The 16,216-nt window shown below is 41.6% G+C and overlaps 1 protein-coding gene across 1 annotated transcript in view; it reads left to right on the top strand.

Moving 5' to 3' along the window:
- LOC108571951 (AF4/FMR2 family member 4) overlaps positions 1-16,216 on the top strand; it is a 102,543-nt gene that overhangs the window by 59,412 nt on the left and 26,915 nt on the right. Inside the window, exon 5 of the mRNA XM_017934148.1 lies at positions 3,343-3,376. Coding sequence (XP_017789637.1) covers positions 3,343-3,376 — 34 coding nt within the window. The remainder of the gene's footprint in view (positions 1-3,342; positions 3,377-16,216) is intronic.

Raw genomic sequence — 16,216 nt, 5'->3', positions numbered from 1 at the left:
AGAAATCGTCTCTCTCGCTGTGACTCTCGATCCCGCGATAAATCATCCCCCTAATTGGACATCGCGACGCGTCTCACTCTCCGGTAATCGTGTATTAATCGCGCTACATATGGAATTCATTAACGCAACCTGTACGATACTTCGCGATACACGCACGCACGCGCGTGTTTTTGTAGGATGTATTTTACTTGGAAGAATCTCGCTTATCACGCGTTCAAATCTCCCATTTCCCTGGTATTAGCGTGTGTCACACGTTAGATCCTCGCGACGAGAGTAATTACTGCGACAGCTTGTGAAATCTATCGAACGTCTCTCTTTGACAAGGATCATGCTTACACCTGGATGATGTAGCTTCAATTGGAATATTTATGAACTTGTCCCAGGTGAGAGACTCGACCTTTTAACTGTGCCGTGTGTTAAACGGACATTTTTCGCGTTGGAAATTAATTGTAACTGCCGCGAAGATTGAAATTCAAGTAGCTCTCGTCTGTGACATGGTGAATGTCTCTAAGATACTGTATAACGGGTGTCTTAATTTTTTCGGATGAAACTTTGCGAGTGTGTTCTATGGGTGCAGGTGAGAGAAAATTGTTATGTACACATGGGTGGTTTGAAGCTTCGTTAAAAAGTTACGACGATAATGGGAAATGCAGGGGGAACGCTAACGGGTGTACGATTATTATGATACAAAATAGGAATAGGTCAGCGGTATGTATACGTATAGTTTGTTTATACGAGCTGTGTTTACTATCTGAGGTCGTTGAAGGTGTTGAATGTAACTTTTTCCAATGCCATTTTTGTTTTGTATTATGATAATCACAAGTTTGTTGCTATTCCCTTAGTATTTTTTCTATAACTTTTTAACGAAGTTTCAGACGACCCATGTTTATATAACATTTTCTTCTTACTTATATCCATAGAAGATTCTAATAAAGTTTGGTCGGAAAAAATTTGGACACCCTGTATATAAGATGGGCCATGCAAATCTTCTTTAGTTAAGGTGGTACCAGGAAATGTTTATGCATAATTTAAAGCTTGTGGAGCTCACAAATATTTCAAAGCAACCTGAAATATTGGTAAATAGCAGTATATAGGGTGTTTTACCTAATTATTTTCACTAGCTAGTGCAATTTGAATTTCTTAAAAGGGTGAATAAGATGGAAGAACAATTTTCTTATAAATGCCACTTTTTTCGGTTTTACTCAAGGTGTCACCTGTATTTTTTTACATGAATGTATATAATATGTTTTGGAATCTAAAATTTTAAATCAAATATGAAACTCCTTTCACTTTTTGCCATATCTTGCATCAAAAGAATTAAGAAACACCATAACTAGAGAAGATAATTAGTTACCCTGTACAATACCGATAAGGATATCTCTCCATGATTCGTAAAATTTTATTCCAGCAGAGAATGAGAAGTACGATCGAATTCTACGGTGGAGTTGCGTTGTCAAGGCGCAACCCTCTCTTGCGAGGTCGAGTTCCCCCTTTTTTCCACGTCTCACCCTCTCTCTCTTTGACCCAGTCCCAGCAGCCTGTCCTCCTCTCTTAACAGCCCCTTTCCCATGCGTGCATGCGTGCCTGCGTGCGTGTTGCTTTCCATTGTTTACGCAATGCCTCCTCGACCAGGTTCGCGCTCTGCCTTCACCTCTCTCTCTCTCTCTCTCTCTCTCTTTTCCCTCCTTTCTCGTTGTATTTCTAAAGGGGAGAGAGCTAACTCTCTGTCGGAAAGGTTACGTCGAACGAATTGATCCACGCTGAGGGATCTCGAAGGAAAGATTTCACGTTCCCTCGCACACACACCGTTAGCTTTCACACTAGCTTCACAATTGATCCTCCTTCTGGCTAGCGTGGCTCGAGTCCGATGAAAGGAGCTCGCTTTGCTATGAATGTCGTCAAGGACGAAGTATGAAAATGATTCTTTTCCATTCTGATGTCAAGATCGTTGCGGTCTATAGCTGGATTCCCGTGGCTAAGCTGCGCGATTCAACGTGTATCCAGTGTGAAATATCGTATCGATCTATCATGCGTTCGCCTAATGGCTAATTGATTCGCGATGCATCTTTGGAAATGGGGAAAGGATTCTGGGGAAGTTAAGGCTTAATTTGTTACTTCTGTGAAATTTCTGAAGAAAGGTTGTGGAAAAGAATTTGATAATTTTTAGAGTTTGGGAGGTAGAATTTCAGAAGAAAAAGCTCTGGAAGAGAAATTTGTAATTTGGAAGGTAGAATTTCGGAAGAAAAAATTCTGGAAAAGAAATTGATAATTTTTAGAATTTGGGAGGTAGAATTGCTCTGGAAAAGAAATTTGTAATTTAGAAGGTAGAATTTCGGAAGAAAGAATTCTGGAAAAGAAATTGGTAATTTTTAGAATTTGGGGGGTAGAATTTCAGAAGAAAAAATTCTAGAAAAGAAATTGGTAATTTTTAGAATTTGGAAGGCAGAATTGCTGAAGAAAAAGCTCTGGAAAAGAAATTTGTAATTTTTAGTATTTGGGAGGTAGAATTGCTCTGGAAAAGAAATTTGTAATTTAGAAGGTAGAATTTCGGAAGAAAAAATTCTGGAAAAGAAATTGATAATTTTTAGAATTTGTATTCCGAGACGTCGAGTATTGTGAAATTAATCTAATTAATAATAATATACTAATTATTAATGTGATTCTCTCAAGTCGATACTTGAGATTTAGTATGAATATATTAACTCTCGTTTGAGTCTGAATTGAAGTCCGACGACTCTCGTTTGAGTGTCTTTGAATGAATGTGAATGTAATACTTAAATCTTAACGTAACTACCAAATTTTACGACTCTAATCCAGCAAACCGAAGCTTCGTCGCAGCAACATTTTTGCCAAAGGATTTCCGATTCTACGAAAATTCAAGCTCGGTCTCTTATTTTTCTTAAAATCTCTAAACAAAAAATTCGGATAAAGATTGACGGGTAAAAAATGCGCGAAATAAAAAATCCCCGAAAGAATGTTGATATTTAAGAAACAAAAGGGACTAACGTTCTCCACTTGGAAGTAATTGGAAGAAACCTCGCGTGAAACGGTCGCGCGTATCAACGCTAAATCAAGGACAGGGTAGACGATCGATTTATCGCGCAGGTGATTATTTTTTCCATTTTCGCGCGTCGCTTATCAGCGTCGGTTTTATCGCGTTCTCCACCACAGACGATATACACAAACGAACGAATCTCAACGTAACGATGTCATTATGTCAGACTTGGACGATAGGATCTGGCTTGGTCGCCACCGCCTCGATCCTCGTCCTTGGACGCCGATAATCGAACGCTAATTAACTTACCAGATGCTAATTACCCTTCCTTTTTCTCTCTGTTTCAGAGCGCGAGAGGCACAACGCCAACAGGCTATCCGCGTAAGTATTCCACCACATTTCACTCCTATCATTTCTTTTCAACGATCGATCGATCATCGTTTACTACACACAGTGGCCGGTAACAGTTTCGATTCAATTATCTCGTAAATTTATTCCATTTAAAAAAAAAAAAACTGTCGATTTGTCCGAACGAGTGAATTTTCAAACAGAACGTGGAGAGTAAGTTAATCATTTGTGAAACGTTGATCGATGGTAGTAAAGATTTCTAACAATATTTTTATCGCGACACTTTTAACGAGCCACGGAACGAGACTTCTCCACTCGACAACACGCGGCATAGATGGCGCGCGATATTAGGAGCAGCTTGAACGAGAATTAATCCGTCAAAGACGAGATTAATTATGCGTGCTTCCCTCGTATCGGCGCGCCTCAATTAAATTCTTCCTCCAATCGGAGCTTTCCATACGCCACGTACACCTCTGTTCTTCCTTCTCTCTTTTCCTCCGAGCTTTTTAACACGCCTCGTTTTCTGCCGCCTTTCCGACCCGCGCGAAGGTAAAGAAAAAGAGACCGGTTTACACGGAGAATAAACGATAATAGTTGTTACAACGTCGAGACTCTGGGAAAAAATGCGTCGAAATCTCGCGGAGGATTCTCGAAAGTTTCCCACGTGTCGACAGGAAGCTGTGTCGCCGTTTTCTCGCCCCGCCTGGAAACTTCCGCTCGGTGGTCTCGCGTGTCTTTCACGATTCGGATCATTGTACCTTTTCAAACGGAACTTCTGTTTCCTCGGTTTACGTATGCACGATACCAAAACGATACACTCGATGCTGCTGTTTTTAGATCGAACGATTGCCTTCGTAGTTAAAAAAAGCTTGTTGTTTCGTCTGGTACGCAAGTACGATCCGTGTATTTACGATACGCTGTCGTAAACATTGTCGGTAAACACATGACGGAACGTGGCGGGTCGGGAGTCAACTGTTACCACATTCCGAGATGAAATCGCTGACTACTTTAGTCGGTACTACATGCCCGCGCGGTAATCTCGTGAATGGTTAATCAGGAGCGTATATTATCGAACCTAACTGAATTTGCATACAGCGAGGACTTCGTAACTCTTGCATCTTTGCCACCGGAGATTCTTATCTTCTAACGATTGCATTCGAGGTGATCATCTTTATTTCGTAATTCGCGGAACGTCGGAGAAAATAGAGAAGGGTATCGTGAAATTTTCATCGGGATATTAGCGGGGAATAAGATCGATACGAGGGTGTGTTTTGTGGAGAAGCTATATTGCGGTCGTAAATCGCGACGTTAAGGAGGAGCGCCATCCTGAAAATAAGGTGAAGTTTGGGAATTTTTTTGGCGGGTAATTATTAGAGGAAAGGTTTCAATTTTTTTGGAGGATGTGAGTGTAGGTTTCAGGTTTGTTCTCTAATTTTTGGAAAGAAAAACGTTGCAAAATGGAGGAGTTATTGAGGAATTTATTCGGTTAGGTCATCGGTTGTTAGTGTATAGTCGGTGGAAGCGATGTAGCGAGGTCGTAAAATCAGTCGAGCGTCAAAGTATACGTAATCCGGGGGCTAAAACAGCAATTCGAGGGAGATAAAGAGCTTGAGCCCCGTTCTGCTCGGAATTGGTTCTTCCATTGTAGTGTATTTAAAAAAGTTTGCTTTAATTGCTGACAGATGTAGGATAATTTTTATCAATACGAGAATTATTATTGAAGAGGAGGAGATAGAGGCTTACTATCGTTTAGCTTAAATGAAAGATAGTAAACAGAAATTTTAAATTATATTTTACAAATGGTGGAAGACCTTCGGTGTAGCTATATCAATCGGTGACGTTGCTTAACACTGGAACAACCAGAATTTTGTCCCTTCTGGTATATTTAGATAAGACTATACATATAACGAACGTCAGAATTAGAATCTTTAATGGAAAATAAATTGGCACATCTAGTTATTTCTTTGTTTCAACAAAAGGCACTGTAAGTATACTTGAACAAAAGCGACTTAATAATTTCTGTAATTAAAAATAAAGAAATCTTAATGCTTTAATTTACGATCCCACTGTATCGTTTCCATCAACTATACCTTTTTAAGCAAAAACTGATTTATCCTTCCAAAGAAGCTCTCCAGATCCAAAATTATGCGAATCTTCGAACAGTCGATACTACTAGCAGCCAAGCAGCGACCATAACAAAATCAGTATAGACATCTGACAAATATATCCACTTTTTTTCTCCTTTTATCACTTACCTTCTCCTCTATTTTCATACCGTAGCTTACATGAAATTTGCTAAATATACTGTAATAATGGAAGAACGGTGCCATATTGACGTCACACAGCTCCGACCGAAGCTCAAATTCCTTATTTCACTCAAACCGATCTGTCCGCGATCAGGTTTCATATTCTCTCCCGCCCGTCTGATTTTACTACCACGCTATATCCCTTCCACCGACTATACATACGACGAACGACGTCTACTCGCTCTTTCAGAGGTAGCCGGACGTCGTATCGTTCTAGAATTACATTAGCTTTTACCATCTTTCTAGATCAGGTCGTAGAATTTGGCGAAATCGGCGCGTTCATCGTTACGCTATCGGCTCGAGAAAGAAAATTAACGAGCCCCGAAAATCGTAGGCAAGACACGTTCCCGCCTTCGAACCCCTTCTCTCTCTTCGCCTCGTCGCGGGTTTTCGACCACGGTAACTGCCCCTAATAACCCTGGCAGGGTTCGTCGACGGAAAACTGGGTCGTATCGTCGACCGACGTGACTTTTTCGCAGCGATCGGGACTCGGTGTTGCGTAAACGAGATTCGACTCGGCTGCTAACGCGATTCTACGTCGTTTGCCGGTTCTCGTTATCTCGAATTCTCCATGGAGCATATACATATACATGTGTGCGTATATATAATGTACTCGTGTTAATTTAAACGTGTTTCACACGTCAGATTTAGCTATCGAGAAGAGAATTTTCGACCGGTGATAAAACAAAGAATTTGTCAGGGAATGTTGGGGAATTTCACGCGGCAATTGGTGCGTTAAGGGTTCGTCAGGAATCGTCGGGTGTCCCCAGGGTAATCAAGATCGAAGCGATCGATTCGGTGAAGCGTTTCGTAAAGGTCGATGGCAATCAGGAAGAGGCGAACGCGTTGGCTCGTTCGAATTAACACGCCGCTTCGACGCTTCGTTTTAAGGGTGCACGCGATACAGCAGTAGGACGTGTATCATCCGCCGTAATTGTTTCCTGGACGAACAGGCTCAAGACTTAAACAGGTGTATCGAAGCTTGGTATTATCACCCTCGGTGGTTAATTATTCTACGAATACCGGGCAGATTGATACTTCCATCCGTGGAACCGTTAACCTCTTCGCTTGTCATTTTTCAGTTATTTTCAGCGTATTAAATCGCTTGGAAATTTCCAAAAGTGTATTTCCCGAGTTTAACTCTTTCACTTGTCATTTTTCAATTATCTTTCGGTAAACTTTTTTACGCGACGAAGTAAGTACCTAGAAATTTCCTAACCTAACCTAATCTTTGCTCGTCATTTGTTACGTATTTCCCGAGTTTAACTCTTTCACTTGTCATTTTTCAATTATCTTTCGGTAAACTTTTTTACGCGACGAATTAAGTACCTAGAAAATTCCTAACCTAACCTAATCTTTGCTCGTCATTTGTTATTTATTTATCTTTTACATTTAGTCGCTTGAAAATTCTAAAAGTATATTCCTTAATATAACTCTTTCACTTGCTATTTTTCAATTATTTTCAGTGAATTTTTTTTAGAAATTTCCTAACCTAACTTTAATTCTTCGCTCGTCGTTTGTCTATTATTTGTCTTTCGGTAAACTTTTTTACGCGACGAATTAAGTACCTAGAAATTTCCTAACCTAACCTAATCTTTGCTCGTCATTTGTTATTTATTTATCTTTTACATTTAGTCGCTTGAAAATTCTAAAAGTATATTCCTTAATATAACTCTTTCACTTGCTATTTTTCAATTATTTTCAGTGAATTTTTTTTAGAAATTTCCTAACCTAACTTAAATTCTTCGCTCGTCGTTTGTCTATTATTTATCTTTCGGTAAACTTTTTTACGCGACGAATTAAGTACCTAGAAAATTCCTAACCTAACCTAATTTATCGCTCGTCATTCGTCAATTATTTATCTTTCAAATTAAGTCGCCCAAAAATTCCATAAGCATATTTCCCAACCTAATCCTTTCACTTGTCATTCTCCACTTACTTTCAGTGAATTTTGTTTACGCGACGAACTAAGTCTCCTAAAAATTTCCCAACCTAACCTAATTTCTTCCCTCTCCATTTTTCAATTACTTATCTTTCAACGAATTTTTCTACGCGTCGAATTAATTCGCCTAGAAATTTTCAAAAGTATATTCCCTAAACTTAACCTAACATTTCCACTCGTCATTTTACATTATTTATTGTTCAGCGATGTTTTACACACAACGAATGAAGTCGTCGAGAAGTTTCGAGAAGCGTACTTCAGTCCCTTATCGTTTAATAATATCGCGCTATTGACTCTGAAGAGAGCACGGTGTTAATTAACCGCGAAATTCGACGAATCTTAGATTCCACTCGGATGATAAAAACAGCAAGTCGTGGGGACGGTGTTTTTTCTCCGTGAAGCGAGCGACGATATGCAACAGCACGAGAGGCTCGTGCGTTATCAGGCAAACGGCTCACGGCCTTGTCCAATTCCGATAACGCCGAGCTCTCGGGTTACGAAGTCACACCACCACCCTGCCAACCTGGAACTTCCAGGGTGGGCGGTATGCTCACGGCCAAGCAGGACTGTCTGAGATGCAGAAACATTGCTATTTGACAAACTTGTTAACACCCACACTCTAGAATAATTTACAAATTAAAAAGAATGGTGCATAGTTGGATATTAAGCATATACCTACAGTATGTCCGGTTTATCTCAGACCAGTGAAATGTCTCGAAAATTACGAACGATACAATAAAATATTTCAGACGAAAGTTGTAGGGTATCGAGGGCTGCATATTGTTATGGTATTTGTTTGACCTTGCAATAATCTTGAAAAGTCCTGTAAAGGTCATGTTTAAGTTTTCAAATGAGTTTACGGTTCAAAATTTCGATCGTGAAATATGATAAACCACCGTTAGCGCTCGCTACATTTGTTCCAAAAACATCACAAATATTTTTCACAGAAGTAGTTCCGTTTACACCTTTTTAAATTTATGTAACACGATTGATCGAAAACAGAATGTCGTGCTGCATGTCTAACTGCTAGAACTGTTCGATCTAAGGTTAAACGAGTATCAAGTGTTTTATAAACATAGAACACTACTCTGATAAAATGAATTTATCGTGAACGGTGACGTGCGAGCCATTTGAAACTGTTTATCTTAGTACGGTCAAAAATTGACGTTACTTTCCCATAGTGCCAGTTTCATAAATATACAATGTGTCCTGTTTAGCTGCAAACTTCTCCCGACGGCTTCTTCACGTGGGAAAGGGTTTCAACAAAATTAACGTCGATTCACCTTGGTACTCTTGGTTTATTGATACGGCTACGCCGGACTGGTTACAGGTTTTCTCATTGATGAGAACTCGATACGGTGTCTCCTGATGAGACTTCAACTCGTACTAGCCGCAAGCTTTCGTGGTCCGTCTCTACGAAAGCCGCGTTCCTCGCCGAATCACCCTGATTGATGATTTCCAAAACTATTCTCCACCAATCAGTCTTTCTTCGATGCATCGACACCTCTTTCCCGTTACGCTCTACACGCGCTGTTTCAGGGAAGGGATGCAGAACGACCGAAGGAATGTTTGGGAATCCTGTGGAGTCTCCGCGAAGTCGGGACTTTCTCGCGTAAAGTGGGCCTAGTCGCGAAAATATCGAGGCCCACTTGTCCCTTGAACTCTTGGAGACACCAGGATTTATGGCCTCTCGAGTCCTAGTGACCGAGTGTCGCGGGCAACGCGAAAAGGGACACTATTCTCCGTTGGAAGCAAAATAGTTGCCTGCGACGTAACCACTTGTGAAGCCATAAAGCCGGCTACAGGGTTCCCTTAGTTTTGTCCTATTTTACGACCAAACAATCAGCTAGAGTAACTGTACATATATACGCTGCTACAGCTCGAAGAACGCCAATCCACGGTTGATTGCTCGGTCTTCCACGGAATCGTGTCTAACATCCGAGGTACTTATAATCGTTTGCTCGAATACTTATCGATAGTACCACAACCACTGTACAAAGCTGAAAGCCTGGGAGTCTTTGATCGAAGTAAATACACGTCGGCAACGTAGTTGTTTCTCGGGGAATTAGTTGAAGTGGTTTGAACGGATCGACAGCGTTAAGTCGCGATGATCGGATAGGGAATCGGTTAATTATAAGTGGAATCGTTGGTGAGACAGTCCTATAATAGGATTCATCGAAACTCCGCGTCGTTCGATGGAAACGACGCGGCGTGTAATTCCTTAAATTCAATTTTCCCGCCGGTGGGGAAACGTGGATGTAGAAGAGAGAGAGAGAGAGAAGAGATGGAGAGCAGATGGTCGTTAGCTCTCTGGGATAAGCTTCTTCTCGTAAAATTAATCGAAATTATCGAATTAACCTCTGACCTTTCGGGGCCCAGGATCCTGCCTCGATTAAAGTATTCGCGTCTTCTTCGCCGGTTATCGCCAGAAATAATAAACCCCGTGGAAGTTATCCGTGGGAGAGAGAGAGCTCGCATTGTTCTCTAACCTTCTTCTTCGCTTCTCTCGTGTAAACCTACTTGGAGAAGTTGGTCGAACGAACGAGTGCAGAATTGCGCAGGTAGAGATTCACTTTTGGCAGGTACAAAGGAAATTGAGGGAAATTCAATTGGTAGAATGTTGCAAAATACGGTAACGCGACAGAGCAGGTTAATAGACGAGGTAAATTTTCACCGTCGTAAACGAAGTATAGCTGTGCTGCCATAAACACAGCTATCTAACTCATCTTCACTTTTCTCCTTTTTTCTCGTTTTTCCAGTATCCTTCGGGGTTATAAATATTAACCCTTTGCGATCGGCACATTTCTCTGATGGGACTACCAGCTAGTCGGAGCAAATTTACATTTTTCTTTTTATGTATAAGGATATTGAAAAACAGAATATTTTGAAACTGATACATTTCGTTTAATACATACTAGTTATAGTGCATAAAAATAAAACGTTTTAATTTTTGTAATTTTCCAAAGTACGATACTTGACAAAACAAAGATCATGCCGCCATAGCGGCGACATCGATTTCTAGAACAAAACTGAAATGCCGCCACTATGGCGGCACCGATCGCAAAGGGTTAATAGTTAATTTTTGACGCCTTCGTTTAATTTAGTCAGTCGCCATTTAATAGTAACTTATATATTTTATGTCAGCAGGGAATTAGAGGAATCATTGTAATCTCGGAAACGATCGCAAATTTCATACATGCCAAATTCACACGCTGAACAATGCTTGCAAAAATACTGTCGCTCGAAGAAATGCACAGTTCTTAACACATCATTAGCATCGAAATTTAAACGTAGCCATTCAAGCCATTAACCCCTTGAGCTGCAATTTATTTTCAGGCAGCACTGCTCAGGCAGACAATTTCATTTTCTTAGTTTTAAGAGGAGTTTACGGTTTTGTTGCTCAAATAATTTGGTATTAGTAAAAATAATATTTGTTTCATACATTTACACGAGTGTTTGTTATTAGACCGAGGCGAGCTCACGTGAATGTGTAAGATTCAACACCTACGAAAAAATATATGACTTCTATAGACGGATATCACTGGTAAAGTAACCGCTATTGCACTTCATCAGTATGTCGTGTCGTGCATTTACTTCACGCGATACTGGCTGCATAGATTTATACAAATTACATTGAAACTGTTACTAGAAGCATGCAAACAAATGTATCGAAGCAAAAGACTCGCTACGACTTACATATGAGCCGTTCAGTGCACAAATCGATTAACTCCATAAAATGAGAAGTCGAGAAATTATTATAAATATAAAAAATTACGACTATACCAAGTGCTTTGACACTTAAATTTAAGATTTTTCAAAAAGTGGTGTTAATCGATTTGTGCACCGAGAAATTATTATAAATATAAAAAGTTACGACTATACCAAGTGCTTTGACACTTAAATTTAAGGAGTTATTGGAGTTAATCGATTTGTGCAATGAACGGCTCATATACTTCTCATATGAAAAGCTTCAACTATCAAAAGTTTCTGGACTCGTCATTTCAGTTCAAGGGGTTAAATCCCTTAACGCTAATGCTCGTGTCTTACTTTTGCAATTTCCAAACATTATTTTTTTTCATTTTCTGTACCTCGCTGTCCTTTCTATTCTATTGCAAAACTTGAAGTCGCAGCGTTACAAATAAATGGCAAACCTATTTTTACACGCCTAGAAGATAATAAAAAAAAATAAAATTGACAATTTTTGACACGTCAAGAGGTTAACACCTTCCCTCTAAAAAACATCTCCTTTCGCCAGCTATTATAATACTTGTCAGCAAACACTTGTCTCCTCGAGGACCCAATTTTCTAATTCCACCGTCGAAAGTCACATTACAACCAACAAATCTCCAAGAAAATATTTCGCCAGCTATTTACAATACTTCCCGACATAGTCACCGAGCATCTACAAACACTCGTCGCAACGCGTACCCAATTTTCGACTTCCACCGTCAAAAGTCACATCGCAACCACCAAATCCCCGGAATAACAGATGTAGGCTTCACCTTACAGGCTCACCTCGAGGACAAAGTAAATTAAAATCCAGCACCGCCTCTGTAGAAACACCCTTAACCCAATTCCACCCCCGAAAACGATCGTCGTTACCGCTAAAAGAAATCGAAGTGTAAACCCTGAGGGGATGTGAAATGTATTGGTGGATGTGGAGGACTTGGAATGGGCAGCTGTAGGATACGTAAAGAGGGGAGAAGAAGAAGAAGCTTTAGCCCGGGTGTCTCTGAGGATGTGCCACAGCTTTTCCACGGTGTTAACTAAGTCGCGGATTAAGCCGGATCAGCGCGATCGTTGATCGAGGACCAGCGGCTCCCGTAACTCCGTTTGTTCGCCCTTAACTGGTTTTCCAGCTCCGTTTAAAACAGTCGAGTCGTCATCGAATGGTCGGGAGGAATCTCGTTATCCTCTTTGTCACGCTATTCTTCCCTCGTAAGAGTAGGGCCACCCCCGAAAATTCTTCCTTCCTTCGGCGAGAAGAGAGGAGATCTTTGTCTGTCCGCGTGTATACGCGTGTCTGTACGTATTTCGTCGAAGGTAGAGAGAAGGTGACCAAGGTTCGCGTTGCTGGAAGTCGTTTTATTGGCGTTAAATCGCGGAGCGGAACGGTGCGCCTAAGCAATCTCACTTGGAACAAGCGTGTCGTTATTCAATTGATCTCGCAACAACGCCGTTCTCACGGAATCGAGCCGTTTAGTAGATGATACGCCGCAGTCGATTAGGCGATTCGCGTGGAAACGCGAAACACGCTCCAACCTTTCGTGCACGGAATTTGCAATTTTTCTTCTCGATCTCGCGGATTCTCGTGGATTTTGTGAAACTCGAAGATACAAACAGAGCGAAACTTCACTTTTTTTAAATGATAGAGGAGGTCTAAATATGGGCCACTCGTAATATAATCGAAATGAAAAGCGAGATAGATAAAAATAAATTCCTTAGCCTGAGGCGCTGAAAACCCAATTTTAGTCGTTGATGCGACGTAAAATAAATAAAATAGAGAAGAAATAATGCAAATTATTTCGATGATTGATCTTTCCAAATGAAATTTCGATTCTACCCCCAAAAGTCGGGAAAGAAACCGCCAAAGCCTCGCCAGGATTTCCCGGAGACAAGAGAGGGACGTCGAAACAGATACATATGTGGGTGACGGGAGAATAAACGTACTCGTACTCGCGCTTGAAATCTTTTATTTAGGAAAACCCAGACGAGACGTCTGATGTCGCTCGTGCGACTTTCGGCGGTTGAATGCCTTCGCGTCGTCGGTCGGGACCCTGGCTGCCCTCGGAACGGATCTCAAGTGTCTCCCCGCTTTCCGAGGACAGCCATCCCTTATCGGCCCGCCGCGACATCGACAGCGGCGAAAGACACGTCCGTTGCGTGCGTCTCGCAGTCTCGATGGTGTTTACAATGTGGCGCCGTGCGCGCTGCATGGGCCGCCACGCATGCATAAGGACGCGTTTCAAGAATAAGGCAGACTTTAGAAAGATTGTTGTAAAGTACGAACACGAGGTAAAGAACGAGGATGGGCAACATAGTTTTTAAACATTACAGTAAACTCCCGTGTAACGCGGCAAAGACTACTATTTTCATACAACGCGCTAAAGGAAATCTGCTTTAGTTGAGCATTACACTGTTTCTTCATCGTTATCGACTTCTTCTGCGGGAGTCTACTGTATTCCATTTATCCTGACTATCTTTCCACCGCGAGCGCCATCCCTTAAAGTATTTACACCACATATGGGCTACCCCCGGTCCTAATCTATTTCAGCGAAGTTTGTCTGATTCACGGTGGGAGAAAACAGTGAAATATGAAGTAGCAACTTGTTTCAATTCATTTGATATTAATTATATTTTATTTAATAATTTGCCCGGCCCTTGACTCGGAGTCCGGCCCATGCCTGATTTACATTCTAGCCCAGGGGTGGCCATAGCGCGGCTCGCGAGTTCTTATGCAAATACAATGTATGTGTGAAATATGGCTGACCGTGGGGAGGGAAGATCTGTGGGTAAACTTTAAAAAATTGAACTTGTTTGATCTTGCCCGTGGTAGTTACAAATTAACTTTCGAGCTTTGTCGTATTTGCACGTGGTGTGCCGACTAAAACTATGTTCATTTGTCGAAGGACCACCTCTGTGTTTAGAAGGACAAATAACCATTAACACTATGCCGTCCGGTGGCACCACATTGGTGCCCTACGAAAATTATCGGACAAATGCCGGTGACACCAGGTTGGTGTCTTATGGGAAGCTATCGCACAGACGCCAGTATCGCTTGCTTTCTGTCCAAGTAACAATAAGTTGCAGGTTGCAATACGATCATATTAGCAAGTTTTATGTTTTTACAAGAAATTTTTCTTTTTTTTTTCCCCCGAAAATCTCGAAAAACCCCCGGCGACAGGCGAAAAATCTGAACCAGTCCTGCCGGCGCCAAACAAAAGAATCCGGATTACGCGCGCGGACGGCATAGTGTTAACAATGACTATTTTCTGAAGAACTACTCGTACGGTTGTCAGATGAATTCTGTCGAACGAGGGCTCAAACAATTTCCAAGACACCTCAGACACGAGCCTTCAGCGGGAGTGAGACACGCGGGTTGGTCAACTACATTTTCGAACTCGACAAGGGAGGTGGTTGAATCTAACGCGATTCGCAATCATTAGGTACCGAAAACTAGCTAAGGTGACGCCCCCAAGTCAACGGTCACTCTCAAGTGCCCGTGCACCCTTGAGTGACGCGCGCGGAAACTCCGCGTGTCTCGAACAATGGCCGCGGCAAGTAACAAATCTGGGTAGCGCTTCGACGCTAATGAAGCATGATCAAATAGAAATCAAAGGGCTAGAAAGCTAAAGTATGGCAAGCAGATGTGCAGAATGGCCACAGAAAAAACGTGGAAATTCAAAGTGAAAGCAAAATGTTCGATGGCCTCCCAAGTTTATGACCGCTGCGAAAGACCGGAGAATTTGTCTGGAAACGTATTAATCCTAATGACTTAACAAAACTGATTTTTCAGTTTCTTGTTGTTTCTTTTATTATCAAAGATAAACAAATGGCTCTTTCAATTATTCTTTCCTGAAATGTGGCTTCCAAAGGTAGTGTAGCTGGCCACCCTTGCTCCAGCCCGTATTCAGACCTCCTCCTCTATCTACCTATTCGCTGGATAATACGATTCATCGCGCGTAAAAGATTGCCAAAGTAGATAACACAATTTTCATTGGTTTTCATACGAGTACCAGCGAGCTGTCGGCGATATCGTTATTTTGCACAGCTTTCACGGCGAACGCGGGGGAAAAAATAGGGGAACGATGGTGGATATGTCAGGATTGCGCCACGGCGACGCGTTCCCTCCCTTCCAACACTCTCTCTCTCTCTTCGAACGAAATAAACGCGTCGCGGTTTTCCGCGTGCTGGCGAAGTTTTATTAATAGAAGGGCGGATATTGCGAGAGGACGCGTTCAAGCGGTGGTGGACGCGCGCGCCTTTTTTTCAGCAGTCGCGACGTCGCGCGTCGATCGACGTCGAAAAGGGGCGCCGTGGAACGTTTGATTTGCAGGCGAGAGCAAGCCGGCTATTTTCGCGGTCGGCAACGAAATTAACTCGGTCGTCGACGGACCAGCGACACGCGTGTCACAAACAACGAGAGAATTAAATCCGATCGACTGCTAATTGCGGAACCGAAGAAGCACCGTCGCGGTTTTCAACCGTGGAACGCTACTTTACAAACGAGGATTTTTATCGGTTTAACCGGTTGTGGTGTAATAACGAGTCAGGCTCGGCGAACTGATTTTGGTGATGATCTGACGGGAACTGCTGTATCGGTGAGAAAAGTTTGTATTAATTCGAATTTTCGATTTTGTTTGGAAAACTGAACATTGGCTAATTTAATTAATCTACGATATACGTATTTCATTGAAATCATACTGCTGTATCGGTGAGAAAAGTTTGTATTAATTCGAATTTTCGATTTTGTTTGGAAAACTGAACATTGGCTAATTTAATTAATCTACGATATACGTATTTCATCGAAATCATGAAAGATGTAAGAATCTGCAGATGTATTACAGTTCTAGGCTGAAAGTCGTGAAATAGTGCGATTTTCACAATCTTTAACCGTTTGTAGCT

This window comes from Habropoda laboriosa, unplaced genomic scaffold (assembly GCF_001263275.1).
Source record: "Habropoda laboriosa isolate 0110345459 unplaced genomic scaffold, ASM126327v1 scaffold10, whole genome shotgun sequence".
Taxonomy (NCBI): Eukaryota; Metazoa; Arthropoda; class Insecta; order Hymenoptera; family Apidae; genus Habropoda; species Habropoda laboriosa.
The sequence above is the reverse complement of the archived record's forward strand: the minus strand, read 5'-3'. Positions and strand labels throughout refer to the sequence as shown.